This window comes from Cyanistes caeruleus, chromosome 4 (assembly GCF_971803275.1).
Source record: "Cyanistes caeruleus chromosome 4, bCyaCae1.hap1.1, whole genome shotgun sequence".
Classification (NCBI taxonomy): Eukaryota; Metazoa; Chordata; class Aves; order Passeriformes; family Paridae; genus Cyanistes; species Cyanistes caeruleus.
The window spans coordinates 80,911,884-80,934,039 of NC_141704.1; the positions used below are offsets into that span (position 1 = coordinate 80,911,884).

At 39.3% G+C, this 22,156-nt stretch overlaps 1 protein-coding gene across 14 annotated transcripts in view; it reads left to right on the forward strand.

The window, feature by feature from the left end:
* EPS8 (EGFR pathway substrate 8, signaling adaptor) overlaps window positions 1–22,156 on the forward strand; it is a 129,619-nt gene that overhangs the window by 101,139 nt on the left and 6,324 nt on the right. For 10 of the 14 annotated variants that reach the window (XM_023925535.2, XM_086886002.1, XM_023925544.2 and 7 more), the window contains 6 exons: window positions 236–384; window positions 2,772–2,955; window positions 7,409–7,542; window positions 10,803–10,914; window positions 11,754–11,897; window positions 18,689–18,950. In XM_023925535.2, the coding sequence (XP_023781303.2) occupies window positions 236–384; window positions 2,772–2,955; window positions 7,409–7,542; window positions 10,803–10,914; window positions 11,754–11,897; window positions 18,689–18,950 (985 nt within the window). The remainder of the gene's footprint in view (window positions 1–235; window positions 385–2,771; window positions 2,956–7,408; window positions 7,543–10,802; window positions 10,915–11,753; window positions 11,898–18,688; window positions 18,951–22,156) is intronic. The other 4 variants (XM_023925572.2, XM_086886007.1, XM_086886008.1 and 1 more) reach the window with 1 other exon arrangement.

The following is a 22,156-nucleotide window of genomic DNA, read 5'->3' on the forward strand; positions in this document are numbered from 1 at the left end:
TGACCAGAGCAACAGTTCTCCAGAAATAAATAGTTCAGTTAATTTTTAGGACATCAAGACACCCTGTCAGGTTCTCAGAGGGGCTTTTACTTCTGGGGTATGTTTTTATGAGTAATGACTGTTTCCTAGCAGCAGATAACATAAATTCACATTCATGTAGATAACATAAATTGACAAGCCGCTTCCTTACTGACAACCTGTGTGTTCTTGGCATTATTTTAATCCTTGGATTTAGGTGGTGCAGACAACAGGAGGTCCAGAGCTTGCTAGCACAGTGCTCAGCCCCCTCCTGACAAAAGACACCATCGACTTCCTGCGATACACCGTCACCAGCGAGGAGGGACAGCTGTGGATGTCCCTGGGTGATTCATGGACCAAAGCCAGGTGGGGAAAAAATCATCAGATTTCAGAGAGCATTCTCTAAAATCAAATTTATCAACATGGTCTTAACCAGGTTATCCAGCCCCTGATAAATTCAATATTACTTTGTTAGGATTTGGACCCTTGAGAACTACTCTTTGAAGGTTTTGGAGAGGAACTCTTTAGATTGACTCAGATTTGGGATCTCAAGGAGAGACAAAATGCAGGGAGAATTTTTTTTTGTCAGTGATATCCAGAACCTCTTGACATAATCTTCTGGAGTATCTTTTTCTGAGCTATCCCTTGCATGTTTCCAGTTGTTTTTCACCATTATTTTTCCAGCCCATCTATCTGGACTTCATTAAAAAACAATTTGAAGATGCAATAAAGAGTGACAAAATATTAAATAATAGCTACAAATATCTGTTTTCAATTTCCAATAATTATTAATAGTTAAAAATTTGCAATGTCTTCTTTAAAAGCATCATAATGCTATAAAAATGTTTATAATTATAAAAAAATGTTTCTTGACTGAATTGTGCCACATGTGCATACCTTACACATTGCATTTAATGAATTCACTGTGATTTAGCTGAAAGTTCACTTATTTATGCATTTGTTGGGTTCAAGGTAATTCTGTAGTTTGAAATTAGGTGAATTGAGCATTCAAAAGAAAAATCTTTAATTAGCAAAGTGCATTTTGACTCTGTCATCTGTGGTAGATAAGTGCATTTGATGATGATGAAGTATGCAATCACTTGGGCTGGAAATGCAGCATGTTTTTTATGTTTATTCATCCAAATTTCAGATTGGAACACAAATGTCTACCAGATGGATTTTTTAAAAATTATTATTATTAATTATTTTATTAATTATTTGGTTGATTAAAAGCTGCAGAGTGTAAGGAAGGCTGCATGGAAGGAGTGGAAATGGCCTCATAGCCAGGGAAAATGGATCACTGGGCAAAATAATGGGCTTCTTTCTTGGGAGCTACTCCATTTGTTTGTCCATTCTGAAAAAAAATGGTAATAGAAAGAGAAATAGCTCGTGTTTGGTAATGAAGAATGGAGCACTTAAAATGTAGTTGGCTGATCTGTGTGGATTAGAATTGATGGTGTGATTGATCTCAGTATCCAGAGGTACCCTGGGCTGGGTGGGATGCAGCAGGAGAGGGGAATGATAAAATCAGGGATTACTGACCAAGCCAGGCCCAACAGGCTGGGAATTGCTGGCTGCTCGTGTGATTGGCAAATCCTTGGTTTTGAGCCTGTTAAAAACCTGTAATGTACATTCCTGTTTCTGCTTCCAATCTGAAGACTCAGTAATTTATATTGTGGGACAGAGTGTCATGTGTAGTGCAAAGGCAGGGCAGGAAAGCATTGATTTAGATGCTTGGTGTTACAACAGAGAACACTAATGGAACTCTGAAAAAGTAGCACAGTATTTTATAAAGATCAATCCAGACTATAAAACAGCAAATGTGATGATAATTCTTGGGTCCTGGAGCATGTAGAGCTGGGTGGGGTTTATATCTAAATCTTAATCTAAATCTATTTTAATCTTTAAAAGCTACTTGTTTATTTTGGTTTTGGTGTAGCTAGGCCCCCTAAGCTTCACACCTGTTCTAACAAAGCTGGCTGTTTCTCTGAAGCCTTTATTAGGTGCTTCATACAAATAGAGCATTGCAATATTTCTCCCCATTAAAACAAGTCCTAGATTTGTTGTGATTGTATCTTCTGTCTCACATCCTTTGCTATTAGGCAGAAGTTTGTTGTGTTTTAGCACTCTTTAAACTATGACTCTTTAAAGCACATTTGGGCTTCTTATTTCTGGAGCCCACAAAGCCCATAGGTGATCAGTAGATAAATTCTCCAAGAATCAGCTGTATCAGTGAATTTTAATGGTTTGGGGTATTTAGAATATTTTTTTTATGGTGGTGTTTGTAACTGTAGGTTGGCCTTGATGATCTCAGAGGTTTTTTGTAGAAATATCTTATTATAACAGGTAAAGTGATAGATGGAATTCACTACTCATAGATGTGAGAATCGTGAACTGGTGAGGAAAAATCTAATATATAGAGCAAATCAGAACAAAATGTTGATGTAATAGAGATTCCTGGGAGAAAGACACTTGTGTTCAGTATTATCAACCAAGGTTGTAAGTGAGAAGCTACAAATGATGCTTCTTTGTGACATATCCTTACAGAAGCAGCAAGTTCCTTCTGCAGGGCACTGCAGGGAGGAAATGTGTTCTGCTGATTCTCCCTGTTCTAGCATGTTTCTGCCTGTACTGTAACCCCACCCTCTCCTCTATACTAATAACAATTCTGAAGAATTTCAATTTACGGGAACCCTATTAGACCAGCATTCACATGGCCCTTGACAGAGGTTTCTAATTTGCTTTTCACACAGAGCTGAATGGCCAAAAGAGCATTTTATTCCCCCGTACGTCCCTCGTTTCCGAAATGGCTGGGAGCCTCCTCTGCTGAACTTCACAGGAGCTCCAAAGGAGCAGGAACTCAACCATTTGGCTGAGTCTGTGGCAAACGTGGCAGAGCAACAGCGCAAGCAAGAGATGAAAAGATTGTCAAGTGAGGTGGGTTGTTGAAGATGAAGCAGGAAAACCTTATGAATATGATTGTTTAACGAAATATTCTGAAAATGTGAATCCTAGAATTGAAATAGAAATGAAAACTAGCTTTGAGCTATAGGATACTGAGTGCTAGTTACTATATGACCAAAGAACAATAGCCCAGCCAGCTGAAGGAGAATCCCTGTTGGTTGAAAAATACCCTTCTACTGATAGAGAATCCAAAGGTCAAGCAGCAAGAGAAGAATTTGAAGAGTAGCTTTTAGAGTTTAAAATGTAACACTGTATGGTAATGTAGTAATTCTTATAGGCTATATGTAAATTCTATAGAATGTGTGTCATGTGCTGGTTGGTTACTGGGAATTAGAATATTCTCCATAGATAAAGATATGATGTATTGTAACAAGAATTTAGCTCTCTTAATCCCTCTTCATTTCCCCCCTCTTGCCCCTCTCTCTCTAGTCCCTGAATTACCTATTGCTCTCATGCTCTTGGCCCCCTCTTTCCACTCTCTCTCCCCCTCTTTGAGCACAGTTATGGTGTGGCTGGCAGCATAAATGGGTCTCTTCCAACTTCTACTTAAATAATAAACTGCTTATCCCAAGGTTACTGCAAAAGCTCTCTGGTAATCAAATAATTAACACCAACCCCTTCCTTCCTGAGGGCAATATCCTGGGGCATTCCTGGAGTTCCAAAAATTCCATGTTTCTGTCAGTGGAAGCTCTTCAGACTTCACGTTGAAGTTAGAGGAAACCAAATACCTGTTCAGCCAGCAAAAAATGCAATTAGGAAAATATAAAATATATATGTATTTTTATATAAATATAAAATAGATATGATATTTTACATATTACATATATTATATTTATATATATTATATTTATACTTTATATATTTTTATATATATTTATATATTTATACATTTTTTATATATTTATATATATATATATATATACACATAATTATTTTATTTTTTTGCCTTGAACTCCCTGCCTCAGCTGGGAGGACAACCCAAGCCTCTAAGGTTGAGTTTGATTGAGCTCTGCTCTCAGATCCCATTGATTCTGAGCATAAATACTTTGGGCAATGTCTGAAGAGCTGCCAAGCACAGGCACACAATCTAAAAGAAGGGAACTGCCCCTTTTTGGTGGAATTTTGGGCTTAATTCATCAGTGTGGAACTTACTATTCCTTTTGTTAATCTATTGATTCTTTCACTGTATTGCTTATAAATATTCAGAGCTGCTCTCAGGGCAATACCATGTGGATTAGGCCAACTTCAACAAAAAACAAACCTTTGCTGTTGAGGAAAATGATTGTATAAAACATTTTCCCAAACTTTTCTTCAAAGGAATGTCACAAATTTAGCAAAAGTTAGGTTATTCTCTTTAAAGAATGGAAATATGCATCATCCAAAGCCTTTAGAGAAACCAGGGTGCATTTTCTGAGCAACTTTATAGCCAGCCCTTTGTTTCCCAACCAAGATTCTATCCCTTCTTTTTCCATAGAATTTATCAGAAAATGAGTTTCTATTTTTGTGAAAATTTTAAGACTATATGTGGATTTTGTTGCTTTTTAATTAACAAAAAATGGGCATTGCCTTTTTAAACATACAAATCCTTCCTTTTGGAAGGTTTTGTCTTTTGTTGAGAGGACACGAGATTTAATTTAAATTTTTACTTTGTTTTTCTATACTGGTTTTAGTTTAAATCTAGAGTTAGCTAATCCAAGGTACCCTTTTGTCATCTGTGAGATGGGAACACACCTAAGAATTTCCTAGGTTCACTTAAGAGTCTTTCTATCTTGGGGAATTATTATTGGCTGTTTTGGGATGTTGTTTTTCTTGCAGATCAATTGTGTAATTTGAGATAGCAAAACCTCCTCAGCCAAAGCTTCCCAGTCACATGAAAACTTTTATTTTTATAAAAAATAAAAATCCCTGTTAGTTAAAAAAAAAAAAAATCTACTCAGCTATAGAGACAAAAAAATTGGTAAAAACCCTGCCAAGCAAAGGATGCCATGATACATATTTGATTACTTAAAGCAGTGTATGGCTTTATGCCTAACAAGATAAACAAGAATAAATGTGATAAAAAGTAAGTTCTTTCTAGTGATTCATTTTGAGAATAAAAGCATTTAGTGAAGTTAATGGGTGCAGTAATATGAAATGTAGCTTTTGCTATTGCTGTCACACTCCTTCCCTAGTGAGCTCCCAAAAACCATCAAACATTTTTCACTAGTGATCTACATTTCCATGTATTTTCTTCTTTATATTGTTCCTTTTAATAATAATAATAATAATAATAATAATAATAATAATAATAATAATAATGACAACAGTATTGAAACTTTTCCAGTAGTATTAAACAAAGATCATTAATTTTTCTTTTCTGATGAGTCTAAGAATTTCATGTTCTTTATTTATACAGTAACCTCAAACAAATCTGAAGGGGGAGAATATATTAAAGTATTTCAGTTGTTTGTGCTTCAGGGAGTTGATTTCACTTCAGCCTTTTTATATGCACTGGTGGCTGTTTATGCCAGCTTAACTTCTTTGTCTTAACCTTCAAAAGAAACACACACATACACAAAAAAGAAAAATAAAATAAAAAATTTAAATAAATATATATATAATAATAATAATAGTAATCTCCCAGTTCATTGAAGCAGTTTGTGTGCCTGGATCCTGGGATGTCAGGCATTGGTTTCATGACTGTCTCTGATTCCCACAAGGTCCTGGGCAAACATTTAACCTTGGCACTTTGGCTCCCTGTGCCCATGCCTCCCTAGCACATCCCTGGGGGAAAAGGCACTGAGCTGCTTAATAGCTGTGAAATGCTGCAGGTGCTCAGCTGGAAAAAGCTGCCTGAGTGCAAAATGGTATTTTATCTGCAGCAAAAGCACCTCCCTGGAGTGGGTGATACCAGGATAATTATTCTTAAGTCTGCTGTAACAGTTTGTTCAATGAGGAGCACTGGAAAAGCCAGATGAGATTGGAAGTGTTTGGAATTCCCTCCCCAAAACCAAGGCTGTCTGTGCAGAGCTGTGCAGGGAGAGGAGAGAGGATTCATGGCCCTGTTCTCCCTGCTGGGCAGGGCTCTGGAATCAGGAAAAGTGTATTGGAGGTTCCCACCCCTAAAAAACTCATTTTTTCTTTCTATTCCTGAATTCCTGAATCTTAAGATCCAGCCACTCGTGCAGCTCCTAGCAGAGGGGTTCAAGGTGGAGGCAGTTGAGCAGTGAGGACTTGAAATAGTGGTGGAACAACCACCAGAGAGTGTCCAGTGAGGCTAAAGCAATGCAAATAATTTGTGTGTGAAGTATTGAATTCCTGCTTCCTTTGATGTAAGGCACAAACCAGGTGACACAGGAGATTTTTTTCCCCAAAATGTCTCGATAATAGTGTTTGAAAGAATATTCTATTTGTGTGGGGAGTTCTGTGGGGTTTAACTGCTTTCCATGAACCCTCAGTCCCCAAAGTGAGTATCTGTGGGTGCCACATCAGGCACCTGGAGGCAGAGATTAGGTGAGAACCTTTTCTGTAGCCACACAAACAGAGATTAAAAAAAAAATAAGCTGAAAGCAAAAACATCAAAGGAAAAAACTCAAAAGAACACAACACTCCAAGCTTCAAGATTTGGCAAATTCTGGTGAATCTCAGCCTGTCTAACCTGTGCAGCTGGATGGTACAGGGGAAGAATATAAAAATATAAGAATATAGAATTAGATATTTCAATATCATTATACGCAGAAATGGAATGTTAAACCTTGTCTCGTTTTTGGAAATGCTGATTAAGATAATTTTTGCCTCTAAGGGGAGTGTCAATGCTAAATTTAAGATTTTTTTTTTTGTTAAAAAGAAAACAAAATTCTAAACTCTTGAATGTTCTTACATATGTGCTTGTGACAAAGTATGATTATTTTCCCTAATTAAAATCCATAATTGCACCAAATATCACCCTCCTTTTTGCTTTTCTACACGGACTGCAGCCACATTCAGTGAGGGTGTGACATGTATGATCCTTGTCCTATTATGAGGGTGTTCATTTCACTTCATTCCTTGCCCAGACCTACTGTTGGCTGCCCAGAGCTTTGTGGCTTGAGGTGTAAATCCAGAGCAGAAGCTCAGAGCAGTTTATTTGAAAGTTGTGCAGTTTATTTTAAAGCAGTTCAGCCATTGTTTATAAGTTGCTGTAGTGATATCTGAGAGATGACACGGCCCTTGCCCCAGAGAAGTGTTTTTCTCAAGAGCATCCGCTGCAATATTAATGCGCTGGGATAGAAATCCCTTTATTCTCCTCCTTTTGATCTCCTTTATGCACTTGAAATGCAGAAATTATTAACTTTTCATGGCAGCACCTGAGGATGGGGGAATGCTGACAGGGCCCCTGGGGGGTGCAGGAATTGTGGGGAGGATGACATTAACCCACCGGTGGCTTTGTTCCCTTTTTGTCTTGCAGCCTCCCGGCGTTCCCGACTACCCCCCGGCGGATGGGTATGCATTCAGTAACACGGTGTACAAGAGAGGGCCTCTGCTGGACCAGGGGGCAGCTGTGGCTGCCTTTAAGCAAACTGTTAGCCGACATGTAGATAGGTAACCCTGACCTGGCATCGGCCGTGGGGCTGTGGAAAACTGTCCCCACTTCTTGCTCTTGGGGTGGCGGGGTCTGTGACGGTCTCTGGTTGTGGCATTGTCTCTGCTGGGGAAGTGATTCTGCTTTTCTTTGTCTAAAGTGTGTCATTAAGGGTCTTTTTGTATCATTTCTATGAAATATCCCATTTATCTATGCTGTCAAATTGCTGCTTTTGTCAAAAATGATACAGCGGAGTCCCAACCCAATCGCAAACACAGAATCCACCCACTTCGTTTCAGATTTTAATTCTGATTTGTTTCATGTTTAAATACACTCTCTGCTCTTTTCAGAATTATAAGGAATGACAAGTTTGCTCTGAGATTCACCTGTTCTCATTTTGATTGATTGTTTGATTTTCTTGGCTGCTCACTTAGTGCTCTGTCATCTCCTGCTTTTTGTTTTCTGGGCTGGTGTATAAATACCCACGTTCAGAGCAGTGACACCTTGTCTCCTCCATCCCCTTTCAGCTGTTGCAGAAAATGCTCTGAAATGTTTGCATAGTAAACAGTGTCTTTTTGCACATCCTCTTTCACCCTCTGCATTTTATCCTAAAACTGAATGACTTGACAAGATGATATGCAGAGATCCTTGGCCTTGTCTTTGGGGAGAATTTACTCCAGCACAAACTGTGGAAGCAGATCAGTACAGAGGCACTGGAACTGCTCTCCTGCACCAAACCATATCCCATATATACTATATGAAAAGTGTTTTGTCTTAGGAGCCATGGGAGATGTTTAAGCTAAGTTTTGGGATCAACTTGGTGGTTAAAGTATCCTCAATATAACTCTTGTGATGAAAACCCTTCCAGAACCCCTAGTTTTGAGCCATGTGCTAAAAGATCCTGTTATTAATCTGCATAAAAGCCAATTCCCATGTGATGTTCAGGACACAATTATTTTCCTGAACTTTGGATTTATTCTTCATAGCAACAGCAGCAGAGTAATCATCCCTTAATTGTTTTCTCAAACTTGATTGCCTGCTGCACTCTTGTCCTGGGACCAGTCATCTTGAAATCTAGATGATCTGCCCTCTAAATTCCTTTCCTGTAATGTGGTAAGACCTGTTTTGTCCTTTCAGAGGAAGAATATTCCATGTAAAAGTGTTTTTGCCTCCAGTTTTAGAGAAAGAGTTGTTGATGGTATCAGGGAACTGTGTGGAACTGAAGGAGCTATCCAAGCCTCCTCTCTGGGGGTAAAGAGAAATGGATGTTTCTAAGAAGCAGCTCATGAAAGGTGAAATTAATCTTTGGAAAGCTGTGGAATGAGACCTGCTGTAGTGGTGCCTGTTTCTCACCGCTGATGTAAAGCATTCTTCCCTTGGGTGATGCAAATGAAGTGTCAGAATCTTAGACTTTCAGTGGATATTAGGTGTATCAGGAGCTCTGATGCCGCTGAATAATTTTCAGCAAGTTTTGTGCTGTTCCAAGGTAGCAGTTTTTTGGCTGTGTAGTTTGGCTTTCACTGTCATTTGAAGAAAAGCTCTCTAAATGTCTGTGCAGCCCTCCAGGCTCTCAGGCAGTGCACAGAAGAGAGCTGAGGCCTGAAATTATGGTAAATCTGATAGGCAGTAAGAAACACAGAGGAGGATGGATGGAGGGAAGTGATCAGAATATTTGTGCCCAGAGTAAACTGGCTCATTAGGTTGGGCTTGAATAATTAGGGTCTCTTCAGAAGCATGCATCCATTGTCTGGCCCATGTACTAGGTATGTTGCTGGGTTGATAAAACTAAAATCTAGACATTTTATAAAATTCTTCCTGAGCTGTATTTTTTGAAGGAATCAGGATAGTTAGGTGTGGACAAAACAGGATGACAGAGTTATTGAAATTATTTTGGAAAGGCTGCCTAAAAGTAAAAGTACTGTCAGAGCTACATTAGTCATGTCTCTGAGACAGTGAGAAAATCAAAATTATATTAATTTTAAGGGTGTAGCAGGAAGAATTGGTATTACTCACACATCGTTCAGCCTCATAACAGCTATTCTTCAGGCTGGGGGCCATGCCCTGCTTTTCACTCTCTCCTTAAATACTGTTAGTGTTTTGTCCTTCTTTCAAAATAATCTTTCAATCTAAATATGATTTTTCCTTGGTTCTGCTCTTCAAGTCAAGTGAGACAGTTCTCCACAGCCGTGCAATAGCCAGGGGGCTGCTGGATTGCTCCAGGCACACCTGGAACCCAGAGTTACAGAGCAGCAGCAACCACCTGTGTTCATATCCCTGTGCTGTGTCCTTGTACCCAGCATTTCCAGCCACAGATTGCTTCATGTTTTAATTACCTGTTAGGGTTTATTTATTTATTTATGTATTTATTCATGTGTTTGTTTTTTGTTTGTTTGTTTGTTTTCTTTACTGTCCAATATGGGTTGATGTTGTTGGGTGTAATTTGCAGTGAGTGTATAAAGTTATTGTGGGGTTTTGTGGGCTGGGGACTTCTCAATTGAAAAAGTGAATTGAATTCACTTTGACTGAAAAAATCAAAGCAAGTAGAAGCTCCTTAGCTATTACTAGAATAACCAAAGGCATTCTGGACAGGTCTTTCCTCATGGAAACAGAAAGATAACAGAGCTTACTGTGATATGCCTTGGTCTACAATGAGTCCTGTGTGTGGCTGGCAATAAGTTATTTCTCATTCTTAATTGATAAAAGTGACTTGAAGTTGTTAAAGTTGATAGTATCTCATGGTCAGTTAAGAAAATTGATCTACAATAGGTGAACAATTTTTAGAGTTTAACTCCATTAGCATTGATGGCAAAAATTTAGTCATCTATTATGTATTTGAAACTATCTGTGATGAAAACTAGAAACACAATTTCATACAAAGTCCAAGCTGCCAATTATATCCTAAGTATAATAATTTGTTTAAAATGACTGTTTAACCTTCTGTAGGAAAACAAACTAAATATAGAGTACATGTTTATTTTGAAACAATAGCACCTGCTAATCTAGGTTGTTCTCATACATCTTGCAAGCAGCAAGTTGATAAAGATTAGCAGTTCTTGAGCTCTGTGTATTTCAGCCACCTCTTTATTTTGTTTTATTTGTACTTTTTTTTTTGGCACTTAAATCAGTGTATTATGAATAGGTAGGGCTACAACAGCACCTTACCATGGTTGAGAGGTTTTTGTTTTAAAAAAATGTTTTTGCAGGTTTTTCAAAGAGGGCATTTTGTGGTTTTAGTCACTTGACAGTCTCACTGAGCAACAGTCTGATCTTTGCTTTGCAGAAACTACGAAGCACACGGTAAAGCACAGAGCAAGAAATACGCCAAATGCAAGTACGAATTTGTGGCAAGGAACAACAGTGAGCTTTCTGTCATGAAAGAAGAGATTGTGGAGGTAATCTTGTCTGCAAAGACAACACAAAAATTTCTGCTGCTACTCAGAGCTGAGGGTGCCTTTCCTGTGGACAGTGTGGCTTTCCTTAATGTTTGATTTAGTATGGAAAGTTCAGTTAGTTTGTTTTGCGTCAATTTTGCTGACTTGGGAAGGGTGCTGTACAGATCCGTGCTCAAAATACATTTGTGTGCTCCTTCCACCTTCTCTAGTGTTGCTTTTAAATATTAAGTAGTGTTTAAATAACTATCTGTGTACATATGGGGTATAGTGAAGGACTGTTCTTTTCCAAGAGGATGTGGCACCATGAAAGTGAGATACATTTGGAAGGCAGGGAGCAACAAAACGAGAAAATGCAGAGTAAGAGAATGTGGGGCAGGCACTCAGACTTCTGACTGCTCCTGGCCATCCTGCTCCCATTCCCTGTTTGATAAGAAGTGTTGTGTCTCCATATTTGTGCTCCCCTAGAGCTGCCTTTTCTTGGGTTATTAGCAATTATTTATTCCTTTTGTCAACGGCATGAGGATTGTAGGGATGGCAGCATCTCTGTGCAAATATTCGATTTTTGTTCCACTGTCTGATCCAGAACACCCCTGAGTTTTACAGAACTTCATTGCACACTTAGATGACCTTTATTGAGAGCCCCAATTTGAAAAGTGCAGTAGAACCATGCAGAGTATCAGGGAAGATGCAGGATTTTCTCAGGGACACATCTGTGCAAGATCCGTTGGCAGGCACAGAACCTGGCAAAGTTCTGGTTCTGTTTTGAAATGATTCACAGCCTAAGTACAGCAGGAGGAAAGCCAGAAAAGATATGGAATTAATTTACCAATTTATTTCAGATTCTGGATGACAGAAAGCAGTGGTGGAAGGTCCAGAACAAAAGTGGCAGCACGGGCTTTGTGCCAAACAACATTTTGGACCCTCTGAGGATCGCAGAAGGTGGTCAGGGGTGGCCAGAGCCTGCCTACACCCGCACCATCCAGGTACTGCCCATCCTGGGAGCAAAAGCTCCTTTGGAAGTGTCAGGGTGTGCACGTGGAGGAGGAAGAGAGTCACAGCAAGGCTGAAATAGCTGTGTGTTCCACTGATACATCCCAAAAAATTTGCATTTACATTTAAATTCACATTTCTTGTAGAGGCTGAAGGTGATGTTTGTATTTCAGAGAGGATGCAGTTGATAGAGAAACAGCAAAATGTTTTTCCTCTGTTTTGGTTTTTTTTTTTTTTTTTCACCTGCTTATTTTCTTAGAGGTGGTAACTTCAGTCCTAATGGATGTGTATGCCTTTATTTTAATTGCAAATATCCTTTGTGAATTGATAGCTGTTGATGCCAAAGAAGGAGTTTGAATTATTTAAGGTAGGGTCATCTTTGTTTTACCTAGAAGAGTGAACTCTAATTTTCCTTTTATTTTCTGTCTTCATGTGTCTCTACCCCAGTCTTGAATTTATTTAATTGTTGTAATTTTGGAGTGATAAAAAGAAGGTATATTTGCTTTTGAATTCACAAAGCAAGTATTTTTCAATTACTATGTCTGTGCATCACTAGCACTCTATTATTCTGACCTAATTTTAATTTTCTCTTTCATGTGCTGGTGTGGAACTAATATTTTTGTTGTCATTATTTCTTTTATATGTTGAACAGAATTAGAGGGTAAATTACTTTAAAATATTCTTAAATCAGCACAATTATCCACCCAAGTAAGGATATAGAGGATAAAGTCGTAATATGTATTTTTAGACAAAATTTAAGGGGGTTTGAAGCTACTAAAAGAAGAAGTTATATTTTTTAAGACCTCTTTCTTTCCTGTTTTCTTTTATTAATGATCTTGAAAGTTTAGGCAAATAAGTTTGGATTAAGCAGAAATTCCAGGCCTGCCTTTAAATCAGAGTTTTAAGTCAAAGTTGAAGCTTCTGTTGAAGCTTGAAGTTAAATAATTTAAACGAATCTAATATTCATTCATTGTGTGTGCATGTTCCAGCTGATGACTGAAAACCCAAAAATGCCACAGTGCTTTGCAAAATAATGTAGCAGACCTTTTTTGATCTTGGTGGGCTTGAATCAGACTATTTCTGAGCTTTCCTGCCCCAAAGTGTTTGCCTCATTCTGCATTTGGCTCGTTCTGCATTGATTGTGGATTTGCCTGTGTGGTGAAGCATGCAACCTAGAGTGCTTTTCCAATCTTGATTTAAAAATCTGGCTTGGTTGGTTTTCTTTCCTTCCTGTGCATGTTATTTTGTGTGTTTGGAATTTGCCACCTGAGCAGAGTTTTGAGTAGAGGTTCTCACACTATTCCTCTGTAATGCGCAGCAGGGTTTGAAGTTTGCTGTTTGAAATAATGACAGGACATGGCATAAAATAAAATAATCATTTCCACAAAGCATTCTCCATGGACCTGTGAAAATTAGGGTCAGGGAATACTGTTTAAGATAAGTTTGTTACTTTGCCCTCTTGCAGGTTATTCTGCAGATTGATCATATTCAAATGGGAGCTTGAAATACTGTGAAATTATTTATGAATATAATGAATTGCACAGGATAAATGAAGTCTTTACCAAGACATGTCAGTAACTCTGTTTTAACTTCGTGGTGATTATTATAATTTTAGCACTCCTGAGATTCTCATTTGTCTGTTTCCCAGTGATGGACACAGGGTTCAGTTGAGAAGTGTTTGCATAAATCCATTTATTTTCACAACAGCACTATGAGACATTGCTGTTATTTCAGAAAGAATTGAGGCCTTGAAGGGAGGAATGCCTGATTGTGCTACAGACACCCCATCTCTGAGAGATGGATATCTCAGTATCATAATTATTCTCAGAGCTTGAAGGTGTTTTTTGCTCTCTCTGTCCCCCTGCCAATTGACCTCTAACGAGCGACCTAGTGACACATTACTTTAAATCCTGATTTTTCAGGATTTAACTCAGTTCCTTTCAGGATCTAACTCAGTTCCTTTCAGGATCCAGGTCCCAAATAGTCACTTGAAAGGACTGAGGTGACACTTGCAAGACACTGCCAGCAATACCTCAATTATTTAATTATCTTTGTGAGTCAGAGCCTGTAACACTGTTTGTCTTCTGGTCAGTTGAATTAGTTCCAGGAAACAGTATTTTTGCTCCTGTAACATTATTTTTCTCCTGTACTTTTAGAAGATCATTTTGCTGAATTCTATTTTCTACTATTGTTTATCAGAGATTCTGGGGTGTTGGTCATTTAATCAATTTGGTTTTTTTTTATAGTGAGCCAGCACTGCTATTTCACCATCTATTATATATGAACATAAAGAGTTTCCCAAGCACTCTGATTTCTTAATTTGTAATTAAGAAATTTAAGATTTCTTAATTTGTGAACCTATGAATACTATTCATCATAGCTTTTCCTATTTTCTGTGCATTTTATTACCTTTGTTTTAACACTCTTGAAAATGAAATTTGAAGAATGTCATTAGGTTAGAGTTGTATATATTGGTAGGCATGTTGATTAATCTCCTGACACCCTTTCTGAGGTGATACAGTTGTATCATCAGTGATGTGTACAAAATCCGTAGGCAGAGAGTAAATGTTTAATAAGGTGCAGTTTGTCCATGTTTTCTTTTTTTTTCTTCTATTTTGTTTTTTAAGAAACAGGGAACTAATCCTAGTTAATAACAATTTGAATAAGTAAACTCTGTCTAAATTTCCTGTAAATTCAGTAAAACCACAAATGAACTGCTCAGGTGTTTTTTAATGGGATTTTAGTAGGCAGCTGTTTCCATAATAGCTGAACCCACCAAAGTAAACTCTGGCAAAAGACCCTGCTTGAAATTTTCTCTTCCAGTCCTGGGTACCTGATTTTGGCTGAAGATGAGTGGTTGGTTCTCCCTTGTCCATTCAGTGGAGTCCCAGGGAAAGATCCAAGCCCCAGTGCTGTTGACAAAACCGAGGCTGAATTCTCTGCAGCCCTCTGGGTGGACTCGTGGCCCTGTGCAAACAGGAATGTGGCACTGAAACCTTCAGAGAGAGAGAAAACTGAAAGCTCTGTGTCTGTGTTAACTTAATGAGAACATTCCCCAGCGCTAACACTGGAGTTGGTTGTTTCCAGTGCTTCTTCATCTGTTTTTCCCATAGTTTGGATATGTGTATTCCCCTTTTTTAATGCCAAAATATATTTGAAAATATATTGTTCCCACTCTTTTACACTGCTCAGGAATTAGGGCTGGTACCATTAGCATTTTTACTCAAACTTATTATTTTGCTTCCATTAAAAATAGATTGAATCATACTGGATCTTGTTTTTTTCACCAGATGCAGCCTGTAGTGTGTTGAGAACAGCTTTGGGACTTAATTTTTTTTTTCCTGTAAAAACAATGATTTTTTTGGCAAGAAATACAAAAACAAAACTTAGTCCCAGTAAGCTTCTATGATATATCCAGATTTTTAATGAGAGTGTGTGTGTGTTATCACCACAAATTTAAAGCATTTGTTCCAATTCACGTGAATTGAGGAGTGCAAATTAAGTCTTAAAAGAAATAAAAATAGGAGGAAGAAGGAAAAATAAACCCCAGGTCTGTTCATAGTTCTTTTTGCTGTGAGGAAATCAGTGAGTAGCTAGCCAGCAGATTGTCCAGGGAGAGAGATTTTTACAAGGGCATGGAGTGACAGAACTGAGGGCAGTGGCTTTAATCTCAAAGAGGATGGGTTTAGATTGGATATTAGGAAGAAATTCTTCCCTGTGAGGGTGGTGAGGCCCTGGCACAGGCTGCCCAGAGAAGCTTTGGATGCTCATTTGGACATTTGGGCACCTGGAAGTGCTCAAGGACAGGTTGGATGGGTGTTGGAGCAATCTGGGATGGTGGAAGGCTGGAGTGAGATGGAGCCACCAAATCCCTCCCAACCCAAACCCTTCTGTGAGTCCATGTCTGAGAGCAGCAGCCTTCATCTCATTTGCTCAGCTGGCCAACATTTCTTCAGCTAGAAAAATTAAGCACTTTTTAAATGCCTGCTGTCACTTAACTCTTCTTCTTCTACAGTTGCAAGTGTTGTTTACATTCACCTGATGATCTTCAATCCATTGGCAGCCTTTTCCTTGGCTTTTGTTTTCTATCAATAGAAAAGTTTCTAGGTTTCTGTCTGGGTAGGTGCTCTGAAAAGAGCTGGCTGCTTATATGGCATCACATGTGTATATTTTGCTGCCAGCACTCTGTTCCCTATTCAAAATAAGAATTTTAGAATAACTCACTATTAGTTTCCCAGTAAGAAGAGGTAATTACTAAGACTGATGTTCCTTTAGTTTAAATTGCTAATGTGTGTGAAATTTCAGGAGTGATGTGTGAGACAGTTACTTTTTACCTTTCTAACAATACTATTTGATGTGATTTACTCCATTTTCCTCACAGCAATTACTGGGAGAGCTCTCAGAGGTAACTGAATTACTCTTCTGATATTGAATCTCAAAAATTCCTCTTTTTGGGCTATGTAGTCACCAAATTCCATAGTGCATGCTTGTTTCTTTTTATAGCAATGAATATAAGTGATGGCATGAATGTGTGGATGTCCTCAAAAGATCTGGAGTTAAAAAAAGAAGTGTTAAAAAAGGAAATGTTAAATGGGATTCAAATATATAATTGGCTTTTGGACACTGTTCAGCAAAATGCAAAGTGTGTTTTAATGTGGTTGCATTTGTAAATTCAGAGTTTGAGTGACGCTTCCAGATTAATTTCTGTTTTCACTGCAGCAAGTTGTTTTGATGAGGCTGATGATTGCAGTACAACATGTTTTTGCAGCTCCTCCAGTAACATTGAAAGTTACACTTAGTTTTTCTGCTTTCTCTTTTTCTGGAATATGATTGTGGCAATGTGCAGTGGACGCCTTGGTTTGTAAAATCCTCTCTGTCATAAAAAAGTTCTACTTTTTCTTTGTGTTTTTTTAAGAAGGTCAGAGCACACATGAACAAGGTACATTGTAGGGGGGTGACAGTCTAGTAATTGGAATCTGAGAACAAGATTAAAAGATGTGACTATCATTGGAACATTTTAGAATTCCAAGTAATTCCAAGCTGTGGAATTTTTAAAATCATTGACAAGATTTTGGGTCGATCACAGTACATCTATATATAATAAATTATGGTATATTTGCTATACACCTGGTGGGGCATTCTCTTTCCACCAAAGAGCAAGTTTCATAAATATATTTATTCTGCTTCTTAACTTTTATATTATGCATTTCACTTTCCTTGTCATTGGACAATTAAAAAAGCATTTATTTAGCTAACATTGAAGCAGTAAAATACAGAAAAGTCAATCATGATTATTTTTTAATCTCCCACATTTCACAAAGCAGTTAAGATGGATGCCTTCAAACAACTAAATGTTGAGATAAAAACAAATGAACAAACAAAAATGCTTAATGGGAAATGTTTTGCAGGGATATATGTTTGATTTAGTTATGGTTTCAGTGAAAAATCATCCAAGGGAAGTAAGAGTCGTTTCTTAGGCTTAATTGATTGGCCAGAGAAGCTGAAGGGATAAATTTTCTCCTGGTTTAAACCAGTATTGCTGCAATGGTTTACATTCACTGCTAAATGCCTTGTCCTTCAGCTGGACTTCACTGAGCTGGGGATTCCTGTACAAAGGCACTTGCTGACATTTAAGGAAAGTTTGATTGTTGTCAGGACAGTGATCTGCTGCTCAAATTCTAACATATGGCTCCTACAAATATTTCCCTACTTGATCCTCTGTAAAACCCTCTGAGGAAATAGGGAAAGGTATTTCAGGAAGGGGCAATGAATCTGGGGAATGCATTCATCTCTCTTCATACCAAAGTAAGCAGACTTCTCATAACTACGAGATGAGGCATCCCTATTGAGCAAACAAACTTTAATATTGAACCTTCAAGCCGTGTTAGTCCAAAATTGTGGAGAGGGAACACTGTTAAATAGTGAGATATGGAGTCTGAACCGCAGGAAGGAAAGGGGAAGCATAGGTGGCTTATGGATTTATGTCTTTATGATTGCTCTGGGAAAATACAGTGTTCTTCCTGTAACCGGTGTCATTCTAAAGGCAAAGAAGAAATTACCTCCCAAGGTCATTGTTGGACACCTGCTAGTTAGTTATTAGCAGCAAAATAACTTACATGTTGTTAGAACATTGCATGAAGCCGGGGAGAAGGAAATAACAGCCCCATTCCAAGAACTGTGAAACCTGGGGCTTGTTTTTTAATCAGATTATTGCCTTGAGATGGCTTGTAGTGATCACGTCAATAGCTGAAAAGGCATGGATGAAAGGACAGGAGGAGCAGGAATCTCTTAAATGCTGTCTGCAGTTCAAGAAACAATGTGTCATCCTATCCCCAGTGATATTTATAAGTTAAAACATAAGGTGAGTTTATGTGTGGCTGGACATGTTCATTTTTCAGTAATTTTTTTTTTTAATACCATCTCAAAAATATGCATTTTTACACCAATGGAGTTCAACAAGTCAAAGGTTTTGAAAGCTGTTAAAAAGTGCCAGTTAATAGAAATTTGGGATTTAAAAACAATCTCATTTACAGAATTCATCTGCTTGAAAGAAAGAAGTGTGTTGCAGAGGAGTTCTTGCTGTGAGTCTTGTGTCCAGCAGAGAGGGTGCTTGCTGCCAAATGTTGATCCCAGATCAACTACTGGCAAATTTGGCAAATTTTGGAACTCTATCTGGCAAGTGAGGCGCCCCTGTGGAATAAATGACTCCATTTGGTGCAAAGTCTGGGTTTGTCTGACCTTGCCCAAATTTAGTTGCCTGACCGAGCCTCTCTGCATCCTCCAGAAACAAAGGACGGACTACGTGGCGAAACAACCCGAGCCGGTTCCCGCTACGCCCTCGCCGCCCCCCACACCCGCCCCTGTGCCCGTGGCTGTCCCTGTGGCTGTCCCCATGGCTGTCCCCATGCCTCCCAACGCCCCAGCTCCCATCCCAGTCCCCGTGCCCAAGGCGCCGGCCGCCGTCAGCCGCCAGAGCAGCACCTCCAGCGACAGCGGTGGCAGCGTGGCCCGCGACACCCAACGGCAGAAGCAGATTCCTGTGGATCGTAAGTTTGCCCTAAGAAATGAGATAAAAAGATTTTCCCCCCCCTTCTCAGTTCCTGTGTGTTTGGTTTAATTCTGAAGTCCCTTAGGGTTGCGCTTCAGATGGCAAAGTTTAGTTTTAAGGTTATGTTTAAAACATGGTTTTGCTATGGATGTGTGTTCTGACCCTCGCTATAATTACCATAATGGTAATTAGGGAAAAATGATTTACACTTGTCCATCCTAAATCACAGAATCACTGTGTTAGAGTCTGAGGCACAGAGTGTGCTCTTATCTCTCATACCAAGCTCTGACATCCAAGAAAACACCATGAAAATAGCTGTTAAAATTAAATAGAAAAGCTAAAAGTGTGTGTAGATTAGAGTTTTCTTAAGTCACTGGGTGAAAAAGTTTAGAGTTTAAACTAGTTTAGAGAGCAGAAGACAAGATGGAGGATTTAGGGTGTTGTCTCTTTTCCTTCTTCTTCTTCTTCATCTTCTTCTTCTTCCAGAGGTTTTTGGGTAGTAATGAGTGATTGGATAAAAAGTGCCCCAGTGCAGCTCACAGGTATTGGGTCATTGGGTCACTAAGAACAATAATATACATGTCTATTGTTAATTGTGTGAAAATAAGTATAAAGATAAAAGAACTGTGTATTTCAGGGCCATTTTGTGCCATATGAGCCAACTTGAGCCAAAGCTGTGGTGGGTGAACTTGTGCAGAAAGTCTGGGGAAGACCTGCCAACTCTTGTGATTATATAGATTAATAAACACAATAAGCTAATGAGGCTTTTGGAGATTCCTTTCTGAAACAGAACTGAGATAAAGGAAACTCCTCTTTGAGGGGGTGTCCCAGCCCTGAGGAGACTGAGATCCCACAGCAACACACTGGTTTGGGAGAGACCTTTAAGATGATTGAGAGCAGCCCATGCCCTAACACCACCTCAGTTAACCACGGCACCGAGTGCCACATCCAGATGTTTTTTAACCACATCCAGGGATGGACTCCACCACCTCCCTGCGTAGACAATTCCAGCACTTTATTTCACTCTTTCAGTAACAAACTTTTTTCTAACACCTAACCTAAATTTCCCATGTCTGGGATCTCTAGGCAGTGGTTTTTAACATGGAAATGCCCACGCTGATATGCTGGCTAATGCACATTTTCCACCTGAACTCACTGCCACATTACAACCTAAATCGCTTTGAAAATCAGTTATGTTGTTTTCACACTTCAGTTCACGATCACCCATATTTCTAGGCCATTTGCACCGTTCTGAAACACATATTCAGGGCTTCAAGAACACTTGCAGGTCTGGCTGATGCACAGGAACCATACTGAAATAGTTTTGTAGGGTTATTTTATGGTCAGGGCTCTCTGGCTGTGTCCAAGCAGCAGCAGCTGGCAGGCCATGGAGCAGGCTTTGGTGTCCTTGTCCCAGGAGGACACAGGAACCTATTCCATCCCTCTACAGCTGGAAAAACTTGCTGATGTGCATCTAACAGTGTGTGGCTCTCTTGAGAAGTTCTGATTACAGCCACCTTGTGAATATGCCAGTTGAAGCATGCTGAGGCTGCTACTCTGTATTGACTTGAAAGCAGGTAGGGTTAGAAAAGCTTATTTAGTCAGTAATTTCTGTCCTAAATGCACTTTAGGCAATGTGATTGCTTGGCTTAGAAATAACTGAAACATGTAGGCAGCATTTGCTACAGCTTTTAAAGTAATAGCTGTAAAAATAATGAGCTTTTTGCAGTCCAAGGGTTGACAGCTTTTATTATCCTCTGCCTCACTGCCTTACCAGCAAATCCTGTCTCCACCTAAGGTCAGAAACTGGCACTGAGCAGAATCCTTTCTGGAGAAGGGCTTCTTTCCCCCTGTCCCCAGTGGATGGGAAGTGTGGCTGTGTGGTTAATCCTGTTGGTAGAGTCTGGTGGCATTGCCTGGTGGAGGACAAGCTCCTGCCACAGCTCTGAACTCAGGAAGGCTCTGGGAACTTTTTTGTATATTTTCACTTAATGTCTGGCTGGAGAAGATAACTGGAGAACAGCCTGCTTGGAGGAACAGGCTTCACTGCTGCTTCCCAAAAAAGAGTTTGTTACTTAATAGAAGTAGACAAAAAAACAGTTGCAAAGATGTGGAAAGTCAGGGTGAGTTTACCTCACGCACACATGTACAAAAATGATAATTTTATTTCTGTGGAAGGACTTTTCTATAGCTTGGCTTTGTCCTTGAATGCACAATGGCCTTCTCTATCCATTCTAGATGGAAAATGAGAAAAGCATCCTGGCTTCAGGTACAGGGCTTGTGTGAGGTGTGAAGGGTCACTGTGGAGGCCGTGGGTCACACACAGGAGATCCTGTTCCCTCCTGGAGCTCTCACTCCCACCCAGCTAATGAGCCTCAGGCACCTCAAAACCCTCACAGAACAGGTGCCTCTGCAAAGGTGATGGGAAAGTGAAGGTGAAGGGAAACCTGCTGGCCAAGCAGCCACCTGAACTCTGCAGAGAACACTGCAGAACCTGCCCCATGCCCAGGGCATCCTGCTTGTTTCTGATAACACATCTAAGAACGGGAAGAATCTCTTATCTTACAGCTAAATATTTGTCTCTTGATACAGTCTTGGTCTAGATTAAGGGTAAATCTTTCAAAATCTGTGTAAATAGAAGGAAGATAGCAATGTTCTGTGCCTCTTCCTGCTTGGGAAAATAGCAGGTTCAAGCTTTGATAACACTGCCTAAAGGCTTTCCTCGGATAACCCCTGTCAGATTTGCACAAATCACCGAGCTTGTGACATTGGGCTTCTGATTCTCATTCAGGGTGGGGGGAGAGGAGAAAACCCTACACAGTAAGGCCTGAATGCCTCAAATATTATAGTAGAGATGCCTTTTCCACTTTCCACCTGAGGCTGTTTAGTAAAAGAAAAAAGGAAATTGCTAAACCAAGGGTTTTCCTTCTTTTTGCTGTGGTGATTAAAGAAATAATCCCAGAGGCCTATGTAAAGCTTGTTTTTATTTGTTTAACTGGCTAGAGATATTGATCCCTGGAGAGGTTTTGAGAGAATATAAAAGGAAAGTAGAGAAAGCAAAAATGTTTCTGTCTTGCAGGGGTTTTTTATTTCAAATTGAAGTTGTGTTGTTTTCATCTGCTCCTATCAGTGTAATGGGAGAAAAGGAATAGGTTTTGCCATCTGGGTGCATTGAGAGGGTGGTGTAGTTACTGTTTGTGTATC